This window comes from Pseudoliparis swirei, chromosome 17 (genome assembly GCF_029220125.1).
Source record: "Pseudoliparis swirei isolate HS2019 ecotype Mariana Trench chromosome 17, NWPU_hadal_v1, whole genome shotgun sequence".
NCBI lineage: Eukaryota > Metazoa > Chordata > Actinopteri > Perciformes > Liparidae > Pseudoliparis > Pseudoliparis swirei.
This window is the reverse complement of record NC_079404.1, coordinates 17,725,680-17,746,575: the sequence shown is the minus strand read 5'-3', so window position 1 is coordinate 17,746,575 and position 20,896 is coordinate 17,725,680. Positions and strand designations below refer to the sequence as shown.

Here is a 20,896-nt window from a genome sequence, read left to right as displayed (position 1 = left end):
ACCACACCACATGTGGTCATTTTTGTTATGTTCCCTTTTATACTGTATTTATTTTCCTTTAACGAAGCCTGACCTATGTGCAACTTATTCAGGATATTTGTAAACACCGTGATCTTGAGAAATATTGAACATAATGTAGTTAAAGTTCTGTGAGTTTTAATCAGGGCTGTGAATTAGCTGTAGCTAAACACAATAACTAGTACAAATGTGTATCACTATATGGTCCCTGGTAAATAAACATGTGTCCCATTCTGCACTGACAGAAATATAAAAAATACAAATATTTTTAAATAAAATGCAGGTGAACAATTACTTAATCCCTTTTTCCTTTGGCCTAAAAGCTGCAAATTGAGTAAAGTAAAGTGTGTAATTTGTGTCTCTCCCCCCAAAAAACCTACATGTCTTTGCTCTCATTGTAAGCGACTTACAAAATAAACATGCAGCTAAGAACAAGGACAACAGCGATGAAAGATAGGTCAAAAAAGCATTTAACTGTAGCCTACATACACGCGAGTAAAAAAAAGATAATAACATAATAGGCCAATGAATAACAACATACAATGTCAGGTTTCTCTCAATTGTAACCAAGAATACATTTGTGCAAAGAGTGCTGGAATATTTATTGATTAATGTAACAGGTTGTTTCATATACCTGATACAAAAAAACCTGCTGTATACATAAAATAAGATGTGCTCTTGATTCAAAGAACTCGAGTTTTGCTTCTGTGAAATGAAATAAATAGTTTGCACGCCGACTAGTGCGGATTGCGCTCTTGACCCGGCAGCCGCAGCAGCCTCGGGGCGGCAGACAGCGTGAGAAGGGAAAAAAGCTCCTTTGACGTCAGCCACGTTAGGTTTCAGTAGTCCAAGATGGCGGAGGTGAGCGGGTTGAGGAGCAGAAATCACTTCGAGCCCAACTGCAAAAGCCGAGTCACCGACGAAGGTAAACCGTCGTTGGACTTGTCGAGTAGATGTGCGAAAGTTTGACTATTGAGGAGCTGAGAGACGGGGGATTAAAACAAGTATTTAGTTTTCGCTTTGGTCTCCTTTGTCTTTCTGAAGGGGTGAATTCGCTTTTTCCGTTAGCTTCTGTTGTCAGTTGGAAACCTCCGGTGTTCCGAAAAATATGGTACCCCGTGCCAGAATGTGCCTCCTCCAACATTAGTTCTTAAACACGCCGTCACGCGCAGTGGTCTTACGGTAGTAACATGCTGTCGGTGAGTGCTTTTCGCTTTTGTCATAACGTGTTTAGTGTCCCTTTTTTGTAACTTGAGCTAAGGAAAAACAAACAGTTGCGTGAAAGCGACTCTGGACAGAATTCACCCGCGACACCTGTCGGCTCATTCGTCCCGGGCCGTCGCTTTCACCTGGCCCGCAGCCGGCGGACTGAACCGGCCTGGAGCTGCGCGGTCACCCCGGAACGGGCTTCGAAGTGCGGAGGGGTTTCTGGAGTTTGAACACCCCGCCGCGCTGCGCTTCCCCCGCTTTCTGCTCAACGCAGCGCGGTAATCTTCTTCGTGGCATTAATGGCGCGGATGTATTTAAAAAGGACTATTATTAGTCTGCTTAGACTTATCGACGTGAATACGAGGCTAATGTTGTCCTCTTGAACATGACTATACACAGTGTTGGAGCACTTTATTAGAATGATATCATGTATATATGTAACTCATATGTTCAGGCTTTTTAAAGTAAACGTGTTAACTATTGTTTTGGTCACGGTTCTTAAGCTTAACTGTTAGTCTACTGCCTGCACCTCGTTTATAATGATTGACTGAAAGTCGGCAGCGTAAACATCCACAATAACTTTGATAATCAATCATCAATGAGTTGTTTAAACAAGCAAATTAGGCAGAAGACTTCATGCCATATCCAACAGCCTTGGGGTTCGGACTGCTAAAGTAAAATAAAATATCAAGTGGGCTCTCCGAACTTGTGACAGGTGTTTTTTTGTAATATTATTTTTTAACAAACGAATCCGTTTTATACACCAAGCAAATAATTGATTTAAGAACATAATTTAACTTATGTTACTTGTGATTATGTTTTACCATCTTAAAAGAAAAACGATAATATCAGTTTCCTCTTCTCATATGACGTTGAACTATGAAACGCTCCTCGCCGATTCCCAGCCCACCCTCTGGTAACGTGACCTTTCTCTCAACCTTGTTCAGACTCGCAAGTAAACAGTAACTTGTCGGCCTCCCCAGGGTTCATCACTGAGATATGGCGTGACCTCTTTTATCACGATGACCTTTATGTCCACTTTCATACAGACCGGCTGACTGGGTACAACATTCACGAACGGCGGCAGCTCCTAATCTGCACTTTGTCCTCACACGGGCGCCAAAATTGTTCTGCTTGCTGCAATTGAATGTGTCCATGGAGGCCGTGTCAGGTCTCCTGCTGGTGTGCGTTGGTGTTTGTGTACTTGCATCTTAACAGGCTACACTGGATAGATCGTCCGCTTTCATTCACTCAGACTCTGCATGTTTTTTTTCTTTTTTTCCCAAATAATCCAAAATGCATCGTCGTGATGTGACGAGAGGGTGTTGAAGCCCTGCTTGAAAAGCACTGTCAATTATTGCAACAGTAGAGAAACATCTTTAGCGTGAATTTCTCAACTCTTAAACTGTCAGTGCATCAGCAAATATTGAACATCTTGCTTCCAGAGTATTTGAGTTACTGTCTTCATTTCTCCACCAAATCTCTTGTTAAAAGGGTGAAGGCTTCTATTTTTAAACATCTGGTTAAGTTAAGTAGTCCATGAACTTATCAAAGTCTTCCTCAGATATAGTGCAGGAGTCCAGGGAAGGGAGCGCTGATTTGGGACGCAGGGCTAGCCTGCACTCTATTCCTGCCATGCAAAGTTAAAGATAGACCCACACGTGTGTGTGTGTGTTTGTGTGCGATGCTTCATGCTTTGTGTGCGCGATGCACTAAACAAACTTATCTTATCCCGTGACAACTTTATGAGTGTACGCTGTGCAGAAGAAAAGAAGATAATAAATATACATATATAGGCCAGTTAACATCTGCTCGGTGTCTCCATAAGATGAGAGGGAATGGAGCTAATTTTAGTTCTGCCCTCGTTTGCTTCAAGCCGAGGAAAAGGACGGTGCCACTTTATCCTCGTGGAGCTGTGAAGGCGCATAACGGCAAAGATAATGAGTTTTTTTTGTACATGCTGTTGTGCTTCCGTGCATGCTTATTGTGTTTTGGTCTCTCTCTCACACACACACACACACACACACACACACACACGTTCCGCTGCAGCACAGACTCCTCTCGGTCCCAGCAGAATGGTGCCTTTGTGCGGTTCCCTCGGTGGCTGCAGGCTGAGCCACTTCATCCTGCTGAGAGCTGCTCCGGACTCGCTGTGATCCTGCACCGCCTCGGACCGATGAAGTCTGCCGGGCCGGTTCGTGTGCGGAGCAGAGTTCTGTAACCGCTCCGCGCTCACGGCAGGGCGGCGCACGGCTGCTTTCCTTCGGGGATAAGCGGCGCCAACAAGTTTATCTTGTAGATGCCCCCATTACCAGTTGTCCCATTGAGGAACTCACAACGGCCCTCCTGCCCAGAGGCCATCATCACTCAACTAAAACAAAGAACATAAACCCAAAACGCACACAACTAGGATGGATAATCGAAGAAAATAACACTATTGGTGTTGAAATGATCAAGGTCACCGCCTGGATCTTGAACATCACCTAAGACAGGATGTCGGTTTGATAGTCGAGGCAGCTGATAGTAAGTGAAAGTGAGATGGTATCTTATTGATTCGGTTTGTTATTGATCCGTTTTGCTGTTGTTTTTTCTCCCCCGTCACTCCTGGGAGGAGCCGATAGACGGCGTGCACCGTGTGGAGGACTATTTCTGTTGGTTGGATATGTCATTTGAAAAAGATGTACCGTATCCTCTTGTTTTCCATGTTGTGTGATTCCTGCTGGTGTTGCTCTCTAGCTGGGACCCTGTTTGTGATGATAGCTTTGTGAAGCTCCAACGCTGTTGCTGCTCTGTCATACTCGGAGACATTTGATTTGGAGGTCTAAACCAGTCAAATAAAAGAACCTGTGGTTTTTACATTACCCCCTTCCTTTTAGATCAGGGGTGGGCAAACTTTTTGACTTGCGGGCCGCAATGGTTTCTAAAATTTGACAGAGGGGCCGGGCCAGGACTTTCTTGACACACAATGTAATTTATCAAACCTGGAGATTGCGTCTGTTTTTTATACATTTAAATTGAAGGTGCAAAGTTAAAGAAATCAACATTTATTGGAAAAAGATCAATGGAATAACTTTCAACATTCAAAACATATTTATACCCAACGAAAAACTCAAGCTCAATTATTTCTAATGTTTTAAACCCTGTTAAATAATGGACGGATTGTCCTGAGAGATAGACGGTATTAAATAACTAGAAAGGGGTCTTTAAATTGAGGGCGATGTGCGGCGTGTTAATGAAGCTACTGTACCGCTGCTGTGCGTAAATGTGCACATTGCTCTTAATTAAAAGACGCTCCTCCAAACTTTCCATACAACACAGTAGAGAAACTCACATTTCAGTGAGAACAGTGTTGGTCTCCCCTTTTTTGCCAGTGCATCAAAGTCTGGAGTTATTTTTGTTGTGGCAATTCTCAGGATACATCCGAGGTGTTGGTCAGTTAACCGGGATCTGTGACGGGCTTTATTGATGTTCATGACGCTGAAGGTCTGCTCACACACGTAGGTTGAGCCAAACAATGCCAGCATCTTCTGTGCCGTCCTCCGGAGGTTTGGAAACGTGGCTTCGTCAAGCGAAGCGTAAAAGTCATTCAGTTTGAGAGACTTGAACTTCTCCTGTGAGACGGAGTCAGACTGAAGATCGATCAGCTCCAGCTGCAGCTCATGCGGTGCTGTTTCGGGGTCTTGTGACAGGGGACGGGACACCAGCTGAAGTGACTTGTCAATTTTTTCAAAATCAGAGAACCGACGGCAGAATTCTCGGTGCATGTCGTCCAGTGATTTGCAGTATTTGTTCACGTTTCGGGTGGCCTCTTTCTGCATGGCCAGTGTGGGAAAATGAGCGAAAGATGTGTTTGACATTTGCCTGGAGAATAAAATCAGCTTGGATTTGAAGGCTCTCACATTTGTGTACATGTCGTGCACAAACTGACCTTTCCCCTGCAGCTTAACGTTCAGCTCATTCATGTGTGACAATATGTCCACAGCAAACGCAAAGTCGCAAAGCCAGTCCGTGTTGCTCAGCTCAGGGAATTCGGGGGATTTCCCCATTAGCTCCAAAAACGAGCGAATCTCCTCTTTGAGCTCCCACACTCGTTGGCACACTTTCCCCAAACGTAGCCAGCGGACACGAGAGTGATAAAGCAAGTCCTGGTGATCCGCGTCGTTTCCTCCAGGAACGTAATAAACTGACGGTGATTGAGCCCCCTTGCTCGTATGAAGTTAACGAGTTTTACAACTGGATCCACGACATGATTAAGCTGCAATACAGACTTACACAGCGATTGTTGATGAATGATGCAGTGAAGAAAAATAACATCCTGGTCAGGGGTTTCTTCTTTCACTTTATCCTGGATTCTTTTCAGCAGCCCGATGTTTTTTCCAGTTAAATTTGGCGATCCGTCCGTGGTGACACTGGCAAGTTTACTCCAAGGCAGCTTCATTCTCTCGATGACAGCAGACACCTGTTCAAATAAGTCCTCTCCTCGCATTTTCCCCTTCAGCGATTCCATGCTCAAAAGCTCCTCCGTTATCTCAAAACTGTCATTAATCCCTCGGATAAAAATTAGGAGCTGAGCAGCGTCTTTGATGTCGTTACTTTCATCCAGTGCTAGTGAATATAACTTAAAGGATTCCGCCTTTTTGTTCAATTCGCTGACTATATCTTCGTCAAGCAGTTCCACACGGCGAGCCACTGTCCTGCGTGATAAACAGATTTTTTCAAACTTGCCTTTGCTCTCCGGACACACGAGCTCTGCTGTCTCTACCAGGCATTCTTTCAAAAACTCGCCTTCGGAGAAAGGCTTGCTAGCCTTTGCTAATTTGAATGCCAGCAAAAAACTTGCCTTGGTACTTGACTCTTGCATCGCAGTTTGCCGGTGAAACAAACTCTGCTGAGTCTGTAAATTAGCTTCCAACCTCTGAGCAGTAGCCGCCCGTTCTTGCGTTGACTGCTTGCTAGCGTAGTTTGCATGCTTCGTAGCAAAGTGACGGCTGAGATTGTACTCTTTGAAAACTGCAACCGTTTCTTGGCATATCGGACATACTGCCGTTGATCGGACTTCAGTGAAAAAATAATTTGTTCTCCACTCCTTTTTAAACACTCGGCACTCAATGTCCACTTTTCTTTTCTTCGGTCCGCTCATTTTTACCGAAGGATGGAAACGGAGGCAGGAAAGTTACGCTCCAACAAAGGTCAATGTGTCTAGAGTAGTGCGCCATCTATTGGGGAAACTAGGGTATTGTAGGGGAAATGGGGAAAAGTGTAATGAATGAGGTTTTTACACATCCATGGGTTTTTACAATAATTTGGACAAGTCCGGCGGGCCGGATTAAAACGCCCAGCGGGCCGTAGTTTGCCCATGTCTGTTTTAGATCATTACCAACATCAGAGCGGAAATGATTGGTTGATTTATTCTAAACTGTGAGGTGGGCTGCTGTTCTTTAACTTGCAGATGTCAGCTTGGGCTTTAGGGAATGAATACCGTACGACAATCGGCAGGTTAATCCATCATCGTTACCTTCGCATTGAAAATGCGGAAGGTTATGTTTTGATCGCCATTTATTTATTTATTTGTATGCGTGTTCCTCGCATAACAAAAAGTTTTAAACCGAATCGCATGAAATTCGGTGGGATGATTGGTTATTATCCGGGGACCATTTGATTAGATTTTGGGATCAATCGGGTCAAAGGTCAAGGTCATGGAAAGGTCAAAATCTTCTTTTTACCATAGCACGGTCAATTTCTATCCAATTGGCATGCAACTAATGCCAACATGTTCATAATTCAATGCCCAACCTTGTGATATGCGAAGGTATGCGCTCTACCGAGTGCCCATTCTAGTTATAAATGTATTGTTATAGCAGCCCTAATCGGCATTTGTGTGGCCAATTGGTGAATATGGGTCTGAGCGGGCCCGTTGCGGTTTGTGTCCACTGAAGTTTCTTCTGTGTTGGCTTTCTTACAGTTGAAACAGGTGGAGTGTCCAGGGTGTGTCTTTTGTCCCTGCACTCGTCCTCCAGATGAGTAATTGAATGTGTTGTGGACGTCATTTTAGTTTGTGCTCCAGGGAGTGTCCTCTTCATCCTGCACCAGGGATTCCTTCTTGACCTGGAAATGAGTGTGGAAAAAAAACACGTACTCCTGCCTAGGAAACTGGATTAGCAGTCATAATGTAAACATGAAATGTTTGTTCAAGCGGCAAAGATGTCTGGAAACTACTCGATGTAGAAAAGTGGTTTGGCTATAAAAGGTTAACAACATTTAAATGTATTTCACAAGATTATTTTAACTATTCTTTACTACTTTTAAATGCAGTTTATGACTTAGAATACATTGATTATCTATTAACAGAAAATGAATCAAACTGTTTTCAATACCAAATTATCCTTTTGTGTTATTTTAAAGAATAATGAGCTTCCCAAATAGTGTAATTTCCTCAAAGGTCTCTTATAAACTGAATATACTTTGAGTGTTGAACAAAACGAGACATTTTACGAAGTCGCCATGGACTTCGTGTAATTTACCGACAACAAAAGAGAACTAACGTCCATTAAGTCGAGCTACTCGTTTGTGGTTCATCACACTCCACGGGGGGAAGGAAGGTGTTGTGCAGTTTTAGAGGCAACATGTAAAGGAAAGACTGAGAAGAAGAATGTTAAAACGCCGCCCTCCCGAACTTATTATTCTTCTGTCCCGTTCTTTGCCTGCCCTTTGTCATCATTTTCAGCACACGGCTATTTTTGAGCTTGACCTAGATGGGCAGACCAGAGTGGAAGACGGTATTTAGACCAGCACAGAAAGCTGGAAAGCATTTCTCCTTCTCTTGAACTTCTCGAAACAAACATACGTATGACGATGAAATCCTGGTGTTTTTTTTTCTTACATCTTGCCACATAAACCTGCCACCTCCTCGCTTGTAGTCTGTACATTAACATGCGTCATGATGTTATCTAAGCAGTGTATTTTAATCTGTTTCTCTTGTTTGTCGATCAAAAGGCTCGAGTCGTGTGGAAGATGTCCCCGTTTTTCGGCATAAGCTGAAGTCTCCTCTGACCAGGCCCGAGCACCTGGAGGATGAATTGCTCCCCAGGGCCGCCGCCTCAAACCTCACCTCCTCACCAGATGAGTTTCTGGAAGGAGAGGTAAAGTGTTTCTGTATGTCTACGACCAGCTTGTTTACCACATTAAGCTCAGTTATCTCGAAGCAGAACGTTTATTTTTTTATTATTTTGTGGACAATAATTCAGCCTTTTTGTATGTTTTTACATTTGAAAATCGTTGAATAAGCCGTGTCTTTGCGGTGCGTCGGGCTCCTGAAAGTGTTCACCTTATTTACTCCCCAGACGCTTTGACTGCTGACCTCAGCGTTGTCATTTTCAGTTCCCCGTTTCCTCCGTGAAACCTGCCTCATCATCGTAACGGCCTAAATGCTTTCTCGGTGCCAGAGGGAGAGCCACTGATTGATTGCAAACTCATGTCTTCAGGCTGTGGAGGAGCAGGAAGAGGAGGAGGAGGAGGAGGAGGAGGAGGAGAAGCCCAAGCCCATCCAGATCGTCCTGGCCAACAAGGAAGAGCACGGCTTTGAGCTGGACACCGCGGCGCTGGAGCGGATCCTGCTGCAGGACCACGTGAAGGACCTGAACGTGGTGGTGGTGTCCGTGGCCGGGGCCTTCCGCAAGGGCAAGTCCTTCCTGCTGGACTTCATGCTGCGCTACATGCTCAGTCAGGTGAGATCTGATGCGGCGCTCTCCTTCCGGTTCAACGCCTGTGGGGATTACAAGAGAAAGTTATTCAGTCCAGTATTTAATACATGATTAATGTGACGCTGCAGATACTATTAGGTTTATAATCTGGACAAAAGAATCTTGACATCACTGGTGCACTGCTACTTTCTCATATGTTCCTCTTAAGGTGCGTTCACACCAAAAGCGAAACTATTTTTCGCGTCGCCCAAAACGCGTGAGTTTACTCGCTCGACCATTCGCCGTGTTCAAGCCATGAGCGTCGAGATGCTCCGCGAGGGGCGGGGCTTATCTCCGTGTCTCGTCTCCGTAAAGACCGTTATGATCTCCTTCATCCACCAGAATAGCTAACCACTAGTTCTGCTTTATACTTGTTGTGGACATCCCACACACTAACGCCCTCGTGTTTGGGTTGATGACATCACCCGTAGGCTCACTCAGCTCGGTCACTTTCACCGATGAAGTGACTGTTACGCCTGAAAGACTTCCGTTTCCAGCACGACGAGAGCGGAACTCAAGAGCCGATTGGCCCGAAATATCACGTCCATCGCAGCCACACGCGTCTGCGTTCACACCAAAAGCGAAACAATTCAGTCGCGCGAAAAAAAAATTCCGCTTTTGGTGTGAACGCACCTTTAGTCATACACAGGCTGGAGTGTTATCTTTCACAGTTCACATGGTTGTTGACTTAGCTTAGATTAGGGCTGCAACAACGAATCGATCAAATAGTTGGCAACGAATTTCATTATCGATTCGTTGTGTCGCGCGATTATTACGGCGCTCAATAAGTCGCGGAGTATAAACAAAGTTGAGTTTAGCGCAGAGCGGCGCAGGAGAAACAAGAGCGGAGGGAGAGACGAACGCTGCGTTGTGAGAGCCAATCAGCCCTGAGCTGCTCCTCTGTTGATGAATCTAATTGGCTGCTGCTGCTCACATGGCGCTGGATGCGGAAGTCATTCACGTCGTCGGAGACATTCACGGAGATAAGTGCGCCTCCGGGTGACGTTATGACCCCAGACACCAGGGCGCTACATGTCACGACGTGTGTGGCATTTCCACAAGAGTATAACGGAGAAAACGTGGTTATTTATTCCGTGGCGGATAGCGGAAAATATTTTTCCACGGAGAAAGGCAACGGAGATAAGCCACGACTCGCTGTGCGTGCAGACACCATTTAACGGAGCGGAGCAGCGCGTGCGCTCTGATCGCTCTTTTAATGAAGTATCGATACTAAAAATATGCTAAATCACATCGTTTTTAACGTACGGGTACTTCGTTAGTATCGCTGCACCGTGCAGCGTGACAGCAGCAGATGTAGCGGACTAACATTCAAGCTAACCTAACTTCCCAAAGGCTGTCGACATCTGAGCACTGATTGGCCGAGACGCGACACGTCCATCAAAGATGTTTTATTGAGAAGAGCACCACTTCACATTTTTTCCGCGTCTCACTGCAATCTCAACGGCAGCGGGCCAGGTGAAAAAAAATAATAAATCTGAACGCGTCTCTGATATTGTTCAGGGGGACGGTCCAAATGGGGACCACTGCTCAGGAGAGGAAAGCTGTCAGTCTGTTTGTGACGGTTCATCACATGCTGACCAGTGAACAGGTTCATCCACATGCTGACCAGTGGGTCTCCAGGACCTTTCCATGACTTTAAACCAGTGGTCCCCAAACTACGGCCCGCCTCCACATCAAAATAATCGTTAGTTGCAGCCCTAGCTTAGATATTGCTTCATTATACTACGGTTCATTATGTTTAAGTGATATCTAAAAGGTGTAATAGGATAACAAAGATGTTTTAAATCTGAACTTTAATGAGTTTTAATTTGAGCCGGTGATGGTCTTGTTTACATAGACATGGCCTGAAATGCACTGTGATGCAGTTGCTCCCAAGTGAATCGCCCTGAAGGCAAACTGTCTGGATACGTTTATCATTCATCGCCTGGGACACGGTTTCAGTGAGATCGGGAGAAGGAATTGTTCACACTTGTCCTGATCGTGAAAGGCTTCTTGCGGATTGTGCGTTCGCATGAGCTACGTGAACATAAAAACCACTCGGTTTTCCTCCGGCACTTCAAATGTTGTGCAAGATTCACAGGCGGGAGAGATTCTGAAATCGGGTTGGCTGGATAATTACAGACGGCAGATGAGATTACAACAGCACTGGCATGTGGATCATGTGCATACCTGCAAACTTGTCACCTTTCGGTGAAATTCACCGTTTTGAACTCAAAATAGGTCATCCACGTGAATCGTGGAGATCCGAAGAGTTTTTGTTTTGAGGGGGGTCACCTGGCCCGCTGCCGTTGAGATTGCAGTGAGACGCGGAGAAAAGTGTGAAGTGTTGCTCTTCGCAATAAAACATCTTTGATGGGACGTGTCGCGTCTCGGCCAATCAGCGTTCAGATGTCCACAGCGTTTGGGGGTTCAGGTTAGCTTGAATGTTAGTCCGCTACATCTGCTGCTGTCACGCTGCACGGTGTAGCGATGCTAACAAAGTACCCGTACGTTAAACACGATGTGATTTAGCATATTTTTAGTATCGATACTTCATTAAGAGAGCGATCAGAGCGCACGCGCTGCTCCGTGTCGAGCTGTCTGCGCACACTGCGCTGCGCAGCTCACAGCGAGAGAAGTGGCGCAGCTTTAGAGACTTCGGCTTAACAAATACAAAGATGCCAGAAGTGAAATGCTTCAGTCTGTAAAGTTCTGTAACTCTCCAGCTGCTCATCCTGATGAACAGTGGATCATCTGGTCAGAGACTAACGGCCTCATAGTGGATCATCAATGCTCTGATGGAACCATGTAGTTTCATTCATATCTGGCTGTATTAATACTAATATTACTGTCATTTGTTAAGTGTTGAAAAAGTTGGTAAAAAGTGAACCATACAGATGTTTTATTTATTACTATTATAGATAAATATACCAGTCTCGTATTTATGGTACCATATTGTTTTTATTGTATTGAATTCTGGTATCGGGTATCATGATATTTATGGCAGGTATGTAATATGTATAGAAGTTATAATATGAGTATCGTGACAAACAGGTAGAGACAGAACAGATTCAGGGAGAAGTCCATGAGGACTGTTCAGGCAAAACAAACAAAAGGAAGTTCATGAATGACTTTAACCATATTATATATAATGACAATGTATATTTGTTATTACTATCATTATAGGGCTGAGTCAGAGCGGAGGACCTTTTGTTCTTAAATTGTTTATTATCATTATTTAGATTTGTGGTCAGAACAATAAAATGACTAGTTGTGGTTCTAAAAGCTTTGAGGCTTCAAACAACGTGGATGTGGTGACAAAAAAATAAAGTCACCTGCACCCCCCCCGTTGTCACCTTTTTCACCCCTCATGAGTTTGCGGGTATGCATGTGGATCATGTGTCTCCCAGTGTGACGCGCAAACACGCGGTCTGGTCTCAACCTGAGAAACTTACTCGACAAGTAAAACGTCTAAAACGTGCAGCAAGTCTCAACAATACGGCAGGGTGGTTGAACTGGTCCCAACCTTCTGGGAAGGAGAGTTTGAGTATGTTTAAGTGTCATAATAAGAGTTTGGGAACTTTTAATATAATAATAATAATATATGATTTTCAGTCCAACACATCTACTTTTCCTGTGTGGTTACTGGCTTTTTGACTAACACCAAGTCGTAAAACACACACACACACACACACACACATATACAAGCTCGTTCATCCAACAACTGTGACTTAACAACAACAACAACTAGTCCTTCAGAAGGAGCCAAGATCCCCTTACACTCACTTGCACATAGTCTCTAACACACACACACACACACACACACTGTAATCTCTCACAGCTGTCCTGAACGTGGGCATTCATGCCAGTCGGACCAGATCTGCACATGCTCACATTTTTCTCTGAATACTGATCTTGTTTCTTCCGACTGGTTGAGTTGCATCCAGAAGTTAAAGTTCTCAACTGTCACAGTCGTGTTATTATTGGACTGCCGCTCCATTCTCACCAAATGACATACTCCATTCCAGCTCTGTCGTAAGATAGTGATGAGGCCCTCGGCACGGATGTCGTATTGTACGCACACAATAATCACTGTTCATGCACACTTTGTCTTGCAAATCCGGTATTTGCATGCCAGGTGAGGCTTGTTTCCTATTTGTGGTATAGGTGGATCTCCTCACATGTTGGCTAGAAGGTCACAATGTGCTGCTTTGAGTTCACTTTTTGGTATTTTTTAAATCGCAACTTTTTTTTGGGATGAGGCGCTTTTAATGATCTGTAAATCAAAAGACTGACGAGATGAGCAAGCAATACTTCCACTGCTTTGTTTTGCGTCTCAAGTTGAGGCCTCGTGCTGCAGCACATTGCTTCTGTGAGTGTCTCCGAGTGATTGGGTCACACCTGTCACTGTGTACACTGTGAGAACACGAGGACGATGACATAACGTGTGACGCTGCAGTGGCCAATGGTGGATTGAATTGGCTCAAGAAAGAACAGGAGTTTAGACCTTTACTGGGGTGTAATACTCATCCCAGTTAGCCGTTACTTTCTCTGTCAACATTGCACTGGTTAGTTATTAAGGCTGGTCAAAAAGTGGCCCGGTGGTTGGTGCTCCGTCAAACCGATCACCAGGATCGATGCTTTTTGCAAATCAAATTTCACAATCTGGAAATATACACGGATGCATGAAACAAAGTTTCTCTCTGGTCATTAAAATACACAGAATCTCTCTGGACTACAATCCATTTACATGTTCCTCTTTCCTCATCTTGTCTCCTCCTTTCGGCTACAGGGCAAGTCGTGGATGGGAGGCGACGACGAGCCCCTCACGGGGTTCACCTGGAGAGGAGGCTGCGAGAGGGAAACCACGGGAATCCAGATCTGGAGCGAAGTCTTCGTGGTGGACAAGCCGGATGGCAGCAAGGTAAACGGTTATCGGTCCAATGAGTCCCGATGAGCTTCATGTGGAAATGAAGCTCACATGGAACCTGATGCACGTCAGTCCAAACATCTCCATCAGAAACACAAAGGCCCTCCTCGGCCTCCGGGCCGCAGGACTCCACATGCGCTGCGTCTCGTCCCAACAGGTTGCCGTGCTCCTCGTTGACACTCAGGGGGCGTTTGACAGCCAGTCCACCATCAAGGACTGTGCCACCGTGTTCGCCCTCAGCACAATGACCAGCTCTGTGCAGGTGAGACCTGAAGGCGTGTGTCGCTCTGGTGGAAAAGATGCCGCCGCGTTTCTTTCTCTTAAAATCTCTCACGATTATGTCTCATGTTGTTTCTTTTGTTGTCAGGTGTACAACCTCTCCCAGAACATACAGGAGGACGACCTGCAGCACCTGCAGGTTGGTGTCACCTCCTCCTCCTCCTCTTCTTCTTCTCTGGGGGGGAAAAAGCACCAACGTTCCAGTAACTCTCGTTACCGGATTGTAATTTGTTTTCCTCTCGTTTAGCTCTTCACAGAATATGGCCGCCTGGCAATGGAAGAGATCTACCTCAAACCTTTCCAGGTACCGACTGCGCTTGTTGACCGGGACCATGCATGTCGCCTGAATGCTACATGGTGTTGAACATGCATCATGTCCATGGAATTATTTTATTATTATTAAGTTTTATAATAACAACCATTAGAATATTAGGAGATTATCAACATACCTGTAGAATTTCGAAAAAAGGAATCGTATGGAGAATAAGTAAAAAAACAAACATTTGCATTAATGCTGTTTCCACAACCATAAAGTGATCAATAACCTTTATTGTTATCCGCGGGGTTACTTGCCTCACCGTCTGTGATGTTGGATGGTGTGTTTCAGTCCCTGATGTTTCTGATTCGGGACTGGTGTTATCCTTATGAACACAACTACGGGCTGGAAGGAGGCAACAACTTCCTGAATAAGAGACTACAAGTGAGAATAACTTTTATATCAATTTGAAAATGCAGATTGTCGTTTTGTTGAAATAAGTTTCTCCCCTGATATTTGCCTGACAGTTTGTTCTGCCGCTCTCGTATTCGCTCCTCCCGTCACACACGTGTCGCTCCTCTTTTTCATAACCACTTATCTCATCGTCCGTTCAGGTGTGCGCAAATATGCTTAGCGCGGCGTGTCTGTGTACACGTTCCACACGTCGGTCTAATGACGAGAAGGAAAAAGCACACACTTTCACTGTGAGCCCATTGTTGTCTGCCGACTCAGGTGAAACAGAACCAACACGAAGAGCTGCAGAACGTGAGGAAGCACATCCACTCCTGCTTCTCCAGCATCGGCTGCTTCCTGCTGCCACATCCGGGCCTCAAGGTGGCCACCAACCCCTACTTTGACGGCAGGCTGAAAGGTGAGGACACGGGAACATGGACTGCTGATGAAGACCAGCGACGGCTGAGGCACGCTGGACGGTAACGTCACGTTTCAGACGACGAGCCAGCTGCGCTTTGTGCGTTTCAGACATCGATGATGATTTTAAGACGGCGCTGGCCAAGCTGGTGCCTCTCCTCCTGGCCCCGGACCGACTGGTGGAGAAGGAGATCGGAGGCAACAAAGTCACGTGCAGAGATCTCCTGGAGTACTTCAAGGTCCTGCATGGTTTTAATACTGATAAACACCCAAAAAACTGACACCAACTAAAGCTTGAGTTTACATAAACGCAGACATGCCAATAATCCAGGTGAAGACGCACCACAAAAAACAAGGTTCAGTTTTTCTGCCATCCGATTTTGGCCTGGCCAGCTTTAAACTTTCCATTTATTCAGTCGCTGCATGAACACAACACGTGGACGTAAGACAGTTTTTTGCGTAATCTTTTCAAAGTCCAGTTTGTCTTTAACCCTCACACATGTACAACATGTCCTCCCAAATGAGTAAAGAGAACCCACCGGGCTGTAGAAGCACTGGTGTGAAACTGTATTGTACTTCCTGCAGGCTTACATAAAGATCTACCAGGGGGAGGAGCTACCGCACCCGAAGTCCATGCTGCAGGTTGGTTCCCGTCTGAGGGCGCTTATTAATCTTTGGGTTTGCACCTTTTTTGGGGTTCATCTGGAGTCTCACCATCGTCTCCTGTCTGTCAGGCGACAGCAGAAGCCAATAACCTGACGGCTGTGGCAGGAGCCAGAGACATGTACGGCAAGAACATGGAGCTGGTGAGGACGCATTGATCGCCACGGATTGTGATCGGCTCGTCGTCGTGTTTAGAAGAAGCTCGCGGCACACTGGCGGAATCGGTTAACTTATCGGATCTCTCGCCGAAATGCGCCGGCGTGCAGCTGCAGTTGCCTCCGCCTCTTCCGTCGGTCACATGGTCTTGCTGTCGCCCTCAGGCCTGCGGGGGGGACAAGCCGTACATGGCGCCGGCCGACCTGGAGCGCTGCCACGGGGAGTTTCGCGAGCACTCTGTGCGTTTCTTCCGCTCCGTGAAGAAAATGGGCGGCGACGACTTCTGCCAGCGCTACCAGAGCCAGCTGGAGGCGGAGCTGGACGACGCCTACGCCAACTTCTCCAAGCACAACCAAGGCAAAAACATCTTCCACGCGGCGCGCACGCCCGCCACGCTCTTCGCGCTCATGTTCTTCACCTACGTGGTGTCCGGGCTGACGGGCTTCGTCGGCCTGAGCACCGTGGCGTTGCTGGCCAACCTGTTCATGGGCGCCGCGCTGCTGTCGCTCTGCGCCTGGGCCTACGTCAAGTACTCCGGGGAGTTCCGGGAGGTGGGGACGATGATAGATCTGGTGGCCGAGGAGCTCTGGGAACAGGTGGGTCCCGTGTGTGTGTGTGTGTGTGTGTGTCCGTCCACCAGAACAGATATTGTGCTGCTTGAATGGTAATTTGTCATTTAGGTATTTTTGTTATATTTGGTAAACTGATAAACTTGAGGTCAAAAGGTCTGACAATAGTAAATGTGTCAAATATCAGGGCCGATCTCACCTCATCTCAGAAGAGTAACAAGATATTACACTTAAGAAAAGCTCAAGATATGCAAGTTTGCGACATAGGGACAATATCTATGACATTAGGTTTTCAGTTATTGTCATCGATTTATCCGATATTTAAGGCGACGTCTTCAAGTTTATTAGCGCATGAATTGTGTGTAAATAATTATTAATACGAGCAACAAATAATCTCATTTTAGAAGCTGGAACCAAATATTTGGAATTTGTGCTCAATAGTTAATTAAAATAATCAGTTATGAAAAATAGTTTCCAATTGTTTTGTTGGTAGTTAACCGTCAGGGCCGACGTTGCAGAGTTTGTCCACCAGAGGGCGCTGAGGGCACATTGTGCAATACAGACATGTGTGTTTGATTAAAGAAGATGTAACTTTAATGTTATCGAGGTCGAAGCTTAAGACAAATTAGGTTTTTACGTGATTGACATTTAAATTGCCTTTTCTTTTTCAGATTTAATGACAATAGTTTTATTTATTGTTAGTGCCAATTGTTTCTACTGTAGTTTGTTCATTTCTAGGTGTTTAAAACAATTCCTAGAGAAGCGAGAGTCCTTCCATCAGTTTAATTTCTTTGTGTCCACGTTGAACTTCCCCTCTTGAATCACCTCTCAGCGCTCCGTCGGCCCGCAGGAGCACACGCGTGTCGCCGGGCTGTTCCCCTGTGAACCATTTGTAGTTTCACGAGTGTTTGTGATTCAACACAAACGCAGCCTCCTGTCTCCTCTGACTTCTCCTCCCTCCCTTCCTCCTCTGCTCTTTGTCTCTTCCTCCCTCTCCGCTTGACAGAAGACGGTGAGAAAGGTGAGGGGTGTTGGTTCACTTTTCTCTGATCTTCCTCATCATTTCCTTTCCTTTTACTTTTCTCCTCCTGCTGCCTCGCTCTTTTTCAACTTTATGGTTCAACTTCGACCTCGTGTTCTGAGCCTTTCATCTTTTCTTTCGTTTTCTAACCTTATTATTTCCACTGAATCTTTTCCTCACACGTTTGGATCGATCACCCCCCCCCCCCCACACACACACACCCTTCTTCCTGCTCCAGTGTCTTCCTCTCGGTCCTCGGTTTAACTCTCCCGTTCCTCCCTGCTGTCCCCTCTCTCTCTCAGGTGTTTTCCAGACTCTTGGTGCCGGTCAGCGGCCGCCTGGCTTGGCCCGTCCCTCTCCTCCCTTCCCTCCCGTCAGGAGTTCTGTCTCCTCTCAACAACAACTACAAGAAGATGATCTAGCTGCGGGCCGACAGCCTGTTGAACTTCCTTTTCATATCAAAACTTGTGCAGTTTGCTGGCTTCTCGAGGGTTAATTATCAGTCCGATGGGGCTGGATTCGTATGCTTTATCCCCTGGACACTGCATGTACCCGAACCCTGCTGGGCCAGACCCGGCCCATCTCGGGACCTCAACGACATGATGCCCGCCCGAACGGTTGTTAATAATCTCGGATGACTGATTTTTTTATTTTTTTTATTTCCTGGTTTTGTTGTGTTTCTGTGGTTCACTTTGTGTTTCTAAGTTTCTTTATTTGACCTAAAACTTTTTTCTTCCCTAACCTACTTTCTTTCAGTTTCTTTGTCCTCTTTTATAGATACTTATTGTTTTTGTTGACTCTTTGTTCTCACACTAAATCCTCTGTCTCTCCTGCAGGTTTTGAAGCCGCTAAGTGAACATTATATGGAAGACAACGTCAGACAGACGGTGGTGAACTCCATCAAAGCCAGCTTGACGGAACCGAGCTCGAAGCACACCAAGTTAAAGACTCACTGACGCTCTTCCTCCTCATCTCCCCCGTCATGTTCATCGTCCTCCTGCCCTCGCTCGATGTGTTCAATCCTAGAACTGTGGAACTAGTTCAACACCAGAGCTGCCCCCCCCACCCCCACCCCACACGTCCATATCGTCTCAACATGGCTGCCCCAGCTTCACTTGCTGTTGTGGACCTGCTCTTCATCGCCCCCCAGTGCCTCAGAGCAGAAACTGCACGTTCACCAGAGGACGGAGGAGAGAAGCCGGACCTGAAGGACCGCCACCTTCTCCAGTGTGCCATGCTGTGATAGATGTGTCTTTTGTTGTAGGCTGACACACACACACACACACACGCTGGTAGCGGACTGCACTCGCTTCAGGATTGCGCTGCCATTCAGGGAAGCTCAACACAGGATGCAAACTGAAACACTTTTCTGTGCATCGACTGGTTTTGTCTTGCGAGTCGGGGCTCCGTTTACTTTCTCTTCAGCCGGTTTATTATCCCACAAGCACAAGTGACCAGTCGACTAATAGTGAGGTGATTGTCGGGTCTTTTTTTGGTTTTGTTATATCAGGAAATGGATTATATTGATTCTGAACTGAAAGTAAATTGACAATCCGTCACGGACGAGCTGGAGAAGATTTCTTTTTTAAACCGTCTGTCCGGGTTAATCTGTCTTCTCCTAATCTGAGCTGTATAGAACTTTTCTTCTTCTCCTCCTGACATGCACCTCGACCACCTGCCTGTCTCCACTCACTCGGTTTCTCCCATTATGTTTGGAAGGTGCGTGAACCAGGCGCCCCGATGCCCCGCGGGGCTCCGGCTGCTTCTAGACGTCTGTGCGTCCTTTAATATTTCGTGATCCTGAAGAGAACTGTAGGACGCCTCGAGCCTCTCGGATGATCTTTGACGTGTTTTTAGAAGAGGACTAATGTTTTATCTGGCCTTCAGCGTCCGCATGGTGTTGAGAGCGACTGTTGTCGCATTAAGCCAACAGCCTGTAGAGTCTGGCGTTGGGTCTCCGGTCGCTTCCAGCGTTTTATCTTCCACCGCCTCGTTTTTAAAGCTGCTCCAGACCCTCCGTTTTAACACCTCGATTCTTGCTTTTGCAAGCTTTATTTAGTTGGAGAGATGACTTTTAGCTCAAATAACATCTTTGAAAGGATGAGTTTAAAATGTTTGCAAAATACGCTCTTGCTTTCTTGAGTGAGTTAAATTTATTCGACATGTCGGGTTAATGTACAGCCGGCCGAGTGAAAGTTAAAGCTCAATAATGAACATGGCAGCTGATCGTTTGTTTTATGTCAAGATTTAAAAGTGGAAAAAAACTATTACGCAAACAAACGTGCTACTTGTTGAGCTTCAACGGTGCTTTAAGAAGAAAACAATATGATCCAGATTTTCCCCGTTTCCAGCTTCATATTTAACAGTCGGATAGGAAAGCTTGATAAATCTAACTCTGCAACAAAGTGAAATGTTTCGTTATTTCTCTCGAGTTTGTTACCGGACTTTATTTCTCACTTTATTCGACAGCTCCTCATCCGTTTGAGTTTTTCTTTCGTTGAGTCCATCCACATTTCTCACCTCGTGCACCAGTCTCAAACTGTACAGTCTCTTTTTTTGTTCTGTGGTTACATAAACAAACCGGGCATGTTTGATTAAATATTTAAATAAACTTTGTATACATTTTCTTGTGAATCGGTTGACGATGGCTGTTTTGGTGATCAACTTAACAGTCTGGCTTGTTTAAGAATAAGTTGCTGCTGTCGGGTTTACTCTAGTTTATATCCTTTTCATGAGGATAGATGTTAATAGAAACGTGTTGTGAATATTTGGATTCTGATAGGAAAATCTTCTGCCTGTGACGAGTGGGTCGGAGACGATGTCTTATCTGCCTTTTTAAAGATATCGCCGGTAATTTATTTTTGAATAAAATGTTACCTTAAGAATAAACTCTCAATTCAAGTGTTTTGCCTCCTTTGTATTTTAGAATTATTTCTGGGGAAAAGACTCAAAGCAATATGAACATTGAGTTTTCTTTCTTCACACTTTAAGATGTATGCCTCGTCTTGAAAGTTCTTCACAATACAAAAAAAACGTTCACATCTTACCTGAAGAGCCATGTAAAGGTGTGATTTCAGCCCTATTTCTTGTCTGCAAGGTATTCAGGTTTGGAGCCTATGGGACAAAACTGAAGGCAATTAAAAGATTTACTTTCCATACTTTTGGCTGCTGCTTAGGTTTAGCATT

General features: G+C 45.4%; 1 protein-coding gene across 1 annotated transcript; it reads left to right on the top strand.

Annotated features, from left to right (window-relative positions):
- Positions 1-835: 835 nt before the first annotated feature.
- On the top strand, positions 836-20,614 carry atl2 (atlastin GTPase 2). The gene is made up of 14 exons (XM_056434831.1): positions 836-943; positions 8,221-8,366; positions 8,709-8,951; positions 13,759-13,890; positions 14,054-14,158; positions 14,264-14,314; positions 14,423-14,479; positions 14,783-14,875; positions 15,164-15,302; positions 15,413-15,540; positions 15,887-15,943; positions 16,036-16,107; positions 16,285-16,716; positions 18,547-20,614. The coding sequence occupies exons 1-14, from the start codon at positions 871-873 to the stop codon at positions 18,664-18,666; spliced, it is 1,848 nt and encodes a 615-aa protein (XP_056290806.1). The 5' UTR covers positions 836-870; the 3' UTR covers positions 18,667-20,614.
- Positions 20,615-20,896: the final 282 nt, after the last annotated feature.